Source organism: Cydia strobilella, chromosome 20, assembly GCF_947568885.1.
Source record: "Cydia strobilella chromosome 20, ilCydStro3.1, whole genome shotgun sequence".
NCBI classification, from domain to species: Eukaryota; Metazoa; Arthropoda; class Insecta; order Lepidoptera; family Tortricidae; genus Cydia; species Cydia strobilella.
The window spans coordinates 9050352-9062392 of record NC_086060.1 but is presented as its reverse complement, the minus strand read 5'-3'; the positions used below and the strand labels follow the sequence as shown (position 1 = coordinate 9062392).

General features: G+C 40.2%; 1 protein-coding gene across 1 annotated transcript; it reads left to right on the top strand.

Moving 5' to 3' along the window:
- Positions 1-2254: 2254 nt before the first annotated feature.
- LOC134750757 (uncharacterized) lies at positions 2255-4489 on the top strand. Its single transcript, XM_063685998.1, has 4 exons — positions 2255-2345; positions 3242-3325; positions 3592-3785; positions 4385-4489. Exons 1-4 carry the CDS (start codon positions 2333-2335, stop codon positions 4487-4489), a joined length of 396 nt encoding a protein of 131 aa, XP_063542068.1. The 5' UTR covers positions 2255-2332.
- The last annotated feature ends 7552 nt before the right edge of the window (positions 4490-12041 follow it).

Genomic DNA, 12041 nt, shown 5'->3' with positions numbered 1-12041 from the left:
AACTGTTTCCTTAATGGGAGTTTTCAGAAAATAGTGTATCCAATTAGTGTGAGTTGTTTAGAAAAGTTAAACACTGTCAGTTTTGAGACGATAATTAAGCATTAAATTTCAAGGTGTTCATTTCATAAACTATAAGCGATATTACAACGTAAGTAAAAAGAGACAAAAAAGTTATTCCCATAAACCCAGTTAGTTATTCCGAGTCATAGTTGTTTTCTATGTATTTAAGTATTTGTATATTACACATATTAAATATATCGTTGTCTGAGTACCCACAACACAAGCCTTCTTGAGCTTACCGTGGGGCTTAGTCAATTTGTGTAAAAAAAATTCCTATAATATTTATTATTTATTTATTTATTTATAATGATTTCATGCTTAATTGTCGTCACAAAACTGACAGCGATTAACTTTTCTTAACTACTTACGCTAATTGGGTACACTATTTTCTGAAAACTCCCTAATACCTGCTTTTATAAATTGTTCCGGTGCCCCACTGCTGGGCAAAGACCCTCTCCTAGTGTTGGGAGGAATCGAGTCCTTTGAGTCCTCTGCTTCAAGACTCGACTCGGTTTTTCTGTATCATAATTAAGTCTAAACACGAGTTCTTTTCAACTTGATAGAGACTCTTGAGTCTTTTGTAGAGACTTGAGTCCTTTTCAGAGAACTCGATTTTTTTCACAAATAATTTCGAAATGCATTGTATAATTTGTGGATTAGGTACCCAAATCATACATACAATGACGCCTAATTTATTTACTGTTATTTAGGAAAAACCTATAAAAAATTTCACGGAGTCTTTATTTGGAGGCTCGAGTCCTTTTGAGTTGCTCTTAAAAAAGACTCGACTCGGGACTTAAAAGATTAAAGTGTTTTAAGCGCCGAGTCTCGTAAAAACGAGCTTGTGTCGCTTAACTTCAAAGTTCAAACTTCCATTAGACCCTCTTAGTCTCTCAGCAAATATCTAATACCCTATTACCTCTTATTAATACCAAAATCGCATAATCTGAAGCCCGCTCTAGACTACACGGCGCGAAGCCGCGAACGCGAGTGTGGAGTCTATTTCGCTGATTAGCGAACTAAACTCCACACTCGCGTTCGCAGCTTCGCGCCGCGATCGCGCATGAGTGTGGAGGGCCCTTGACAGATGGATTTACCCGAATTTGAAGTTAAGTGATACATTTGTACCTGTAAGTTATTCTTTCTAATCTGATTGTTAATTATTGCAGTTTGGCGAACTCTAAAAGAACTCAAATAAAAAACACCTGCAAATGTAATAATCTCTTAAGGCGTGATATTGAAAAAGAAGCTGTAACAAGATTGCAAGGTATTTATATTACCAAACTGTATTATAGGTTTCGAGGTATGTAATAATTGTTCTCCTCTTATGTTACTAGTTTAATATTCCGCATGAATCTGCTCGAACATTTACGAAACTCGCTCTAGGCACAGAATAAATAATAGTACTACCGTACAGAAAGGAAACTTCCTACAAAACCGAAGTTTGACAGCGGTTCAGGGTCATGTTCTAACATATGGCACTCCCTTTTGGCTATTTAAGGTTGTCAAAATTCAGGTCATTATCTTATCTGTGGTCGTGCACGCAAAGGGCGTCAAGTTGTGCCAACCCTAATAATTGCTCGGAACAATGCTGAGCCGAACGGAGTCGAGCACCCGTGCTCTAGGTACAATTGAACGTTACAAACGTAGCCAGTCTATCCTACACAAGCCATCTCGCATACGAAAAACGTATGTGACGTATGTCACTTATAAATAAGTTTAGAGAATCTTACTTATAATACTTATACGTATAAGGTCAATGTGAGGAAACTGATCTTCCTATGTCCTATGATATAAAACTTTTGGTTCTTGGTTGGGAAGACCGCGATAGGGGACTTTCGTCTTTGTATACGTACTTCGCATAGACAGTCAAAATGGAAGAGATTCGCTGCTCCTGCTATACCGACCTTCTGTAAGTGGAGTATGTAAACAAACGCAAGTTACCCAGCGTACTACGTAGGCGAACAAGACGCAAACGCGAACGCGAAGCGAAGCGATGCGGCGTGGGGTGAATCAATTATTTGATACCTACGAGTATAGAAGTGTCCTACGTGGGCGATCTCGTTGCGAACGCGAACGCCGTGGGCCTGCCGCGCCGCGCCGCGCCGCTACGCGTTCGCGAGTTGTTCGCTTACGTAAGGTTGGCAGCATAATAATTATATTTCCAGAACGTTGGTGTAATTGCGAAGCCCCGAGCGAAGGGTGCCAGACGCAAAGGGGTTGTACAGTAGTAGTGAAACATATCAAGACGCAATCGGATGCATCGCCAAGCATGCCCACGTACCGTAAGTTATTATTTGTATGTCTTTCCATATCTCGGGACCCGATGGTCCCGGACCTTTGGAGGCGTGCATGGGGCCGAAGCCAACATCGCAGAGGCCCTTTACGACACATTTTATTTCATGTAAAATTCCTGCTGGAACCCATTCACGGGTACACAGTCCCGTTTGAGACCCGTGAACCGGTCTTAGTAGGCGTTGGGGCTATAGTAACAAAAATGAAAAGAGTTCTAAAATTAATTTTGCTGTCGTAAAGACGACCAGGGGAAACACCGGTGTGAGCGGCTCAAGGGTGCCGGTGTGCGCCGCTTTCTACCCAGTGACTGTTAACAACCACTGTGCCAACTCGCGTCTTATGCTTTTTCCACTTCCACCCTCTCTAAAGACTTCTCTGGACGGCCAATGAAGGCAAGCCAGAGCTGAGAGTCCTGCGGGTCCCCTTCGGGTCCACCCACTTTGACTGATGAAGACACGCCGGAGTCGGAGACCGAAGGGGACCGACTTGGGAGCACTCGGGTCTGTGGGTTTGTTACCACAAGGCCCACAAGCTGTCATGCGGGCTTATTATTCTTATTATTGCGAGCTGATTGTGTGAGCTACTGCTGGGCAAAAGCCTCTCCCCTCTTCTTTTACTTCTCCCGGTTTAGAGTTACATCTGGCCAGTCTCTCAAAAAGGAGTCCAAGTTATCCCGCCATCGCCGACGAGGTATGCCAGATCCCCAGTTTGACACATGGGGCACCCACTCCGTGGTTATCTTGGCCCACAAATGGTAAAATAGTAATCAGTTTAAATAAAAATCATTTTAATTCGCGTACGAATCCGTACAAACTTCCAGTTATCTCATGCATGCTGATGCACCTCTAGAGACATGGCTGTTATTTTTGATATTCTTTTATTACAGATACTGCTGTGCAGAGTTATGGGACCTCTGAATGCGCCCCGAAGTACCGTACCCCAATCAAACCGTTCAAGGGCAAAGTTATAAGTAAATATAATATTATAGGTCTGCCTACAACTTGGGCCGATTTTTATTTTGTTTTCGATATTTTTTTCGCCAGGTTTTGATAAGAATGACGATTCTGAGCAGAATAAGAAGTAAACTATTAACTAAGACTTATTTTTCAAACGTGTTTTTCAATAAAAAGACACGTCAAGATTGTTTACCCGTTTTTCTAATGCTAAAAAAACGAAGTGAGAAACGATTGGTTATAAAATTCAATATACTTATTGTGCCATCAATTATCGTTGCAGAGGAAGTCACGGAAAGACTTATTTGGCCAGACAGTGATGAAGTAATACTAGAATACACAGATGAGACTGCGAAACCAAAGAGGAACAGAAATGAGACTGTAAAAGGCAATAGATCGACGTCAACCATAACAAAGGCGGTCGCCGATGTCAGCACTATCACTTCAGATTGGTGGAGCCCGCTGTTTGAGAGAAAAGTAAATGGAATAGTTAATTTAGTAGGTACTAAGCTATCTGCCCACCGATACTTAAGGGGCCCACCCATTACCAGTCCGCCGGACGATAACGGCCTGTCAGTTAGAACAAAAATTTAACAGTACCGAACAACTGACAGGCCGATATCGTCCGGCGGACTGGTAATGGGTGACCCTTTAGGATGACGTCCAGTCGGTCGCCCCAAATGTGCTCTCCTTACCGCACGATTTTCTTCCATCCTTTCGAAGTGGCCAAACCAGCGGAAACGATGTGCTTTGATCTCACCAATTACTTATTCATATTTCATATTTATTTATTCCATTACCAATACAAGATTGTGTTTGAAATTATATAACAACAGCACAAAACAAATTAAGCGCACAGAGGGCATAAGGTGGGCGGATAGAGCGGAAGTAGATCTCCATGAGCTCGGCGTCAGTGAAAACAATTTCACTATAAAGTATGAGCTGATACCATAATCACTTTTGTATTATGCTCAATTTACAACTTATACTTACCTAGACCTATAAGTAACCTAGACCTATAAATAATTAAGTATAAAAACTAGTAATCTTTGCTAATTTTAACATTATTATTTTAGCCGATGCGGAAAAATTGGGACATGGTAATGGAAAATAACCGGAATGAAAATAGATATAAAGGTCCCGCCGCGAAACGGGATCCATTGTTATGTCATCACGGTTAGTTTAATCTAACTATACTGTAGAACCCGCTTATTCAATTCAATTCAATTATTTATCGCTTGAGATCGAGTGCAAACCTGACTCTCGCTGTGCCGTGTAACAAGACCCGGTCATATGCGAAGTCTTTCACAGTGCGCGCTGTACAGTTGTGGAACAAGTTGCCATTATCCCTTAGACAGTCCCAGTCGGTAGCATCACTCAAGGGAAAATTACATAAGTTGTGGCTTTCTGATGACTTGTGTTGTACTTAGTTGAGTACTAAGATTATTTATTTAGTTGTGATAATATATATATATATATATATGTATATATATGTATTTATGGGTATATATTTGTGTTTATATGGATATGTATTGTATATATATGTTTATTTTATATTCTAGATTACAGGTTTTAATTATTTACGTTTGTAATAATTGAACCATAATTTACTTTCTGTTCATAGTGTTCGTTTGTCTATCTTGATCTGTTTATTGTTTCATTCTCAATTGCTCAAAGGTTGACTGGAAGAGATCCCTTATAGGGATAAGTCCGCCTTTGTACATTGTATATATTTATGTTCTTTTATTGTGTTTGTAATCTGTCTTATGTACAATAAAGTGTTTACATACATACATACATATTAAGATTAGTGACATACAATTACAATTCACAAAACACACACATAAATTATAAAATAAAACACAATAACAAAATAAAATAAAATCTAGGCAATCTAGATGCACCATTTCTCAACATCTGTTGCTGCCACATGTAGACTGTTCCAGTGTAAAAGCGATCACATTTTTTTTACGATTTTACTGCATAATACTATTATTTATTATTTTTTAATGAATAGTTTTATTTAAATGTCTGTGCAGTGTAGTTTTTGAGTAAGGTTAATACCTAATGCTTAAGGCTAAGGCTTAGTTTTATTTAATTTTCTTTATTGGGGAAAAAAACAGACACAGGCCAGTGACAATACCCAGATAAGATTACAAAATGATAAATTTAGCATGCATCCTAACACAACTCCCACTAGGAGTTCAGGCATTAATTTTAAGACAGCGTTGTAATCGGAACTTAAACAGATATCCCTACTTATACTAAAACTTAACAATAACGATAATTACTCGTAAAACACTTAAGCAGCTAAACCTACATAAACACAAAAATAATTATGTTTATCGAGTTCGGCCCAAATTACAGTAAATAAATGACGATTTCGATGACGGTGACCTCAACAATCAAGGTTTTTCCCTCTCATGAGCTCTTATGTGGCTGGCCAGGCCAAACTTGCTCTTAAAAACTCTTTTACACAATTCTTTTACAAATAAATAGTACACAAGAAATGAAGCTACAATATAGGTAATTAAAATTATAGGAGCAAGCTGACTTTGCGCTTGAAGTTAGATCGCGTATTATTTAGTTTATAAGTTATTATAAGTTCGTATAGGTTTAACTAACATAGACTTAAGGGAATGTACACTAACACGATGGACATGGTCTGAAAATAAAATATATCGATTGATTGATTGATTGATTGATTAAGACTAAATTGCTGTGCTCTTACGGGGTCTATATTCCATGTAAATGTAATATATTGGCAATAAAGATATTTGAACGATCATATTTTACGATCTCTCATTTAAGAGGAAATATTAGTGGTAAAATTTCCATAAAAACATTCTCAACATTTTCCTCTCTGGATTTTGGCCTACCTCGCACAGCTGGTAAGGCGCCTGTTGTATTGGCCATCGTTTAGGTCGAATCAAAACAAGATTAAAACCGTAAAAAATTGCTTAATCCGAATTGGCCTCGAGTATTAGACTGCGAACTAGAATGAGTAGTTTGATGTTGCGGGTGTGTGATTAAATACTTATGTTATTCCGTTATGACATGGATCAGTATTTTGTATGAGTTAAGTGTATTCATGGTACTAATTTAGACTATTTAAAAGGAGAATTTCTGTTCACAGATTTAGGTGGCGTTCTTTCAGCGTCTAACTATTTATTACAGGTGAGATTCCTAAACATACATATATTCGAAATTAAACTATCGTGAGACATATTTCAAAATATTTAGATCAGTACGGTTTCACTCACTATTATTTTTAATCGCTTTTGGGAATCCGAAACACGTCGCCAAAAGCGATTAAAAAGAATACTGAGTGAAACCGTACTGATCTAAATATACATAGATATACTTCTTTAACAGTGGGTTCAGCCAGCAATTTTGAAAAATCTTAGCGTTTTTTGTTTGAGGTCGTAATACGTTCACCAAAAAAAATGAATGAACCTTGATCGAGGACTTTCTATAGTAACTTCATCGATTCAAATTCGAAACCTGATTGAACAACTTTCGTCCGATAGAAAAATCACGAACATAGGTCTAACAAGCACCATTAAAAGTTTGTAACTATTTCTGCACAAAAGTTTTTAACATGAATTTTGCTTCTAAAAATGCATAATTTTATTTTTGATCGTACCCACTTCGATTGCTTTATTTTGTTAAAAATAACTAATAATAACAATTCAATAACAATGATATCCGCGATTCTTCGATTCGACTCGATTTTCGCGGTAGGCCCCCTTGGTTACGTTACTCAGAAATCCTTCCGCCAACATTGAGAAATCGAAAATTTTTATCTGCCTCTATCGCTCTTTGATATTCGGACGATAGAGGGGTAGATTATAACATATCTAAAATTAATTCATTTTTAAACGTGCAAAGCGTAAGAAAATTTACAGCTAGCAGTGAAATATGAAAATACTCCAAATTTTCTCTGAAATATTTTTAAACGTGTCATTATTGGTATGATAGCTTTACATTAACATTCGTTTTCAGTCGGAGGAGTACTACAACCAGGTATATTCTATGAACCTACTGACCTCGTCCCACTCACGTGACTCACGTATTAAGGTACTCACACACCATCACTTCGATTCGACCCAGGGCTCGGAAATCGTTTTATTTTTCAAATCGGTTTCGTTCATTCACCCGGGAACGAAAAGGATTTCGTTTCTGTTTGCGGTTACCGGTTGAACTGTTCTGTTGAGATAACGGTTTATGCCAAATACGTTCTCATTTCGTTCTTGATTAAGTTTTTAGTTAACGATATAATATAACGGTTTTGGAACGATATTAACAGGTACTTCAATACCGGTTCCGAGCCCTGATTTAGCCACAGGTCAGCAACGCCGCTTTCGCTTAACCCTTAAATTGGCAAAAAACGTAGTCGTGAGTTCAAAAAATTCAAACCTCGTTCAGAAAACAAGTAATTGTCAAAAATTTATTTTTGTGACACACACTTTTATTGCTAACTGTACTTACTTCTGATTTTTAATAAGCAACTGCCATCTGACCTTCTAACCCAGAGGGGAAGGGCGTTTAGTCCGGTTTCCCTGCGATTTTTTCCTTCACCGAAAAGCGGATGGTAAATATGACATGATACGTAGTTCCGAAAAACTCATTGGTAGGTTAGGTACGACCCGAGCTTTGAACCCGCGACCTCCGGATTGCAAGTCGCACTCTCTTAATTCTTCATATTATTTTAATTTATAATTATACAGAACTACCGTCAAGATTTTTTTTTTATGTTTCAGAAATATTCCGTAATCGAAAAGCCAAGTTTTAAAATGTATCGTTATTTGAGAAAAGGTTGGTTGTATTTTAAGGTGCAGTAGATTCAGCCAGCAGCGCTACGATTTTTACGGTTCCGTACCCAAAGGGTAAAAACGGGTCCACTGTCCGTCTGTCAGTCATTTTCTGTCTGTCTGTCTGTCTGTTCGTCTGTCTGTCAGCAGGCCTCATGAACCGTGATAGCTATGACAATTATAATTTTCACAGATTATATATTTCTGTTGCCGCTATAACAATAAATACTAAAAAGTACGGGACCCTCGGTGTGCGAGTCCGACTCGCACTTGTCCGGTTTCTTTATTATTACTTATAAGACTTCCATACAAATATTTAAATGCCACCTTATAATACTAATTAAAATCTCGAAAAAAAACGGAGGGGCATGCACCAAATTCTCAAAATCTTTTCAATAATGTTAATATCCAGAGAGGAAAATGAGGACTACACGTTTGTATGAAAAGTTTGCGTAATCGCGCGGTTGTCTTGTTTTTTGTCCTCAAAAATGTGACGGAAGGGAGCTTTTTGTTCATCATCATCCTGCTAGGCCTTGTTCCCATTTACTTGGGGTCGGCCTTCCCTGTTCTTTTCCTCCATTCTGCACGATTGAGTGCAATGTCGGCGTCTATATTAAGCTCTTTCAGGTCTCGCTGAACCGTCGTCAGCCAGGTGGTAGGTGGTCTTCCACTTCCTCGCTTCGTCGTTGGAATATCGAGCGCTACCTTAACCATGTAGTCTACTGGACGCCTCTGTACATGACCGTACCACCTCAGACGTTTTTCCGTCAGCTTTTCTGTTATTGGCGCTACTTTGAGACTACCCCGGATATACACGTTTCTTATTTTGTCCATCATGGTGACACCCGCTGACCAGCGTAACATGCGCATCTCAGTGGTGTGGAGCTTGTTCAGGTGGGGTTTATTTGTAGCCCAGCACTCGGATCCATACAGCATCGCTGGTCTTACTGCTGTCTTGTATACATGACCCTTCACCTTCAGAGGTATTTTTCTATCGCATAGGACGCCTGTGAGTTCTCGCCATTTCATCCAGCCTGTCTGAGTTCTATGGACTACATCGCTGTCAATCTTTCCGTCGTTGCTGAGTACGGAGCCAAGATACTTAAACTTTGTAACAGTTGGCAGGCGGTCATTTCCTATATAGAATTTGAAATCTTCTGGGTTATTAGCCGTTTTGTCGAACAGAAAGGACATATGTTCGGTCTTTTTACGACTTATTTTTAGGCCGTGTCCTTCTAGCGCTTCTATCCAGCTATTCAAATCGTCTCTCAGTATAGTATCAGTCTCTGCTATTAAGGCCACATCATCGGCATATAAAAGGTGCCAGGGTACAGTCCGTTGGCATTTTCGAGTGAGGTAATCCATCGTGACATTAAAGAGAAGTGGACTAAGTGTGGAACCCTGGTGTACACCGACCTTGAGCTCGAAGCTATCACTCACACCTGCTGGGCAAATCACCTGTGTAGAGACGTCTGTGTACATGTCCATAATAAGATTGATATACGGCTCTGGGATAAGCTGGGCGCGGAGAGCCTCCCATATAAGGTCGCGTGGTACATGGTCAAACGCCTTCTCAAGGTCGATGAATATCATATGCAGGTTTGTGTTGTTGACTTTGGCTTTCTCAATCAGGATTCTTATAGCCTGAATGGCGTCAGAGGTGCCCTTTCCAGCTACAAACCCGCACTGATTGGGTGTGAGCTTCACGATACCATTAAGTCTGCTGTTGATTATCCTCTCCCATAGTTTAAAGGTATGATCCATGAGCTTTATTGCTCGGTAATTCCCACAGTCACGTACATCGCCTTTTCCTTTGTAAAACGGTATTAAATGACTTCTTCTCCAAGCATCTGGTATTTTATGTCCTGCCATAAGTCTGTTAAACATCTCGCTTAGCCAGTCGATGCCAGAGTGCCCTATATGTTTCCAGATTTCTATTGGTATCTCGGTTGGACCTTGGGCTTTGTTGTTTTTCATCTTTCTAATCTCTTTGATGATTTCATCCGTTGTAACTGCTGTTATTGGACCTAGGACCGGCGATGGATTTTCATGGTTTAAATTTCTGGGATTCGTAACATTAAGCAAATGGCGGTAGTACTCTGCCCATCTTTCTCTTATATCATTGTCTTTTGTTAATAGTTTATTGTTTTTATCTGTGATATATTTGGCTGAAGTTATGTCTTTGCTGTTTTTATTTCGAGTTTTTGCGACCTGATGGATATTGATTTCTGTAGTGGAAGATTCTAATTCTTTGTAAAAGTCAGCATCGGCCTTGGCTCGTGCGATTGCCACTTCACGTTTTGCGTTAGATTTCTCTCTCTTGTAGTCTTCTTTATCCGCATCATTACCGGTTTCTTGCCATTTCTTAAATGCAAACTTCTTTGTCTGTACAGCATCCTTGACAGATTGTTGCCACCATTTGGTCTCTTTGAAGGGGGCTCTCTTACTCCTGGTTCTCCCTAAATGTGTTTCTGCGGATTTTCTACAGAACGATTCGAAATCGTTCCACATATCGTTTGGGTTTTCTACTTTTGAAGTGTCTTTTGTGCCAAAGTACGTTTCCATGTCTTGAATGAATCTTGATCCCGCGGCGGTTTTCAGGGATTTCCATTTAATTTTAGGTATCTGCTTGTTGCTGCACTTGACAGGTTTATTTAGCTTATGGACTGATACTAATAGTCTGTGCTGAGAGGTCAGGGCCTCTCCTGGAATTACCTTACAATCCCTGACTTTGCCAAGATGTTTTCGCCTTGCAAGGGCATAGTCTATTTGGGTCAGATGTCCTCCGCTCCGATATGTTATCAGGTGGTCTCTTTTTTTTTTAAAGTAAGTGTTCACAATGGCAAGTTCGTTTCTCGCTGCAAATTCTAGGATTCTATCACCGTCCGCGTTACGAGTACCGAATCCAAAACCGCCATGCCATTGCTCAGCGTTAATATTGTTTTCGCCCACATGACCGTTTAGATCTGCACCAAGATATAGGCTTTCATCCTCTGGGATTTCACTGATGAATTTGTTAAGGTCTTCCCAGAATGCGTCTTTATCATCTTCACTGCTGTTTGTTTGTGGTGCGTATGCACTGATAATATTCGTACATGGTTGACCCTCTAGGGCGATCTTCACTGCCATGAGCCTATCGCTGACTCTTTCGACGTGTAATAATCTCTGGGTTAATTTCTCAGATAGCACTATGCCAACTCCGTTTCTGCCGTTGGTGGTACCGTGGTATAGTAGTTTGTAGCCGTTGCCGAGTATTCTTGATTTTGACCCCTTCCACCTGGTCTCTTGTAAACAACATGCGTCGATGCAACGTCTCTTTAAGACATCGCTGAGTTCTGTGCCTCTGCCAGTCAAGGAACCAAGGTTCCAGGTAGCCAATCGCATTGTATCACATGTGTCGCATCGATGACCGTCGCTTGAGGGGAACGCCCTAGCATTAGTACTCAATCTTTTATCTGGACTTTTCATATTTGAACAGGGAAAGTGTTGTGGCTTCTATTTTTACTGCCGGCTGCCGCCTGACGCAAAGACAGTATTCCTCTTGGAGACGTGTGGGAGCCACCGTTGGGCTTTTCTAAGCCTCATCCGCTGCCATCCCTACTAACAGCACCCTGCCTAGTGCTGCATTCCACTGCAACCTGTGACCTCAATATGTAAGGGCAGCTTAACAGTGGGGTTTTGCCTCTTCCGCCTGCTCCGCCGTACTGGTGGTTACCACCTCCGCCTTTGCAGCCGTTAAGGTCTTCGCCCGTAACCCTGGGCACGGGATCCGCGCTATACCCCGCGGAACTGGGTCCCTGGCCGAACTCTGTGAAGGGAGCTTTTTGTATGGGGTGAAATTTAGTTTTTAATTTTGCTCGTGTGACTATCTACAGCTAGACAGGCGGTTCATGAGATACAGCTTGGTGACAGACAGACA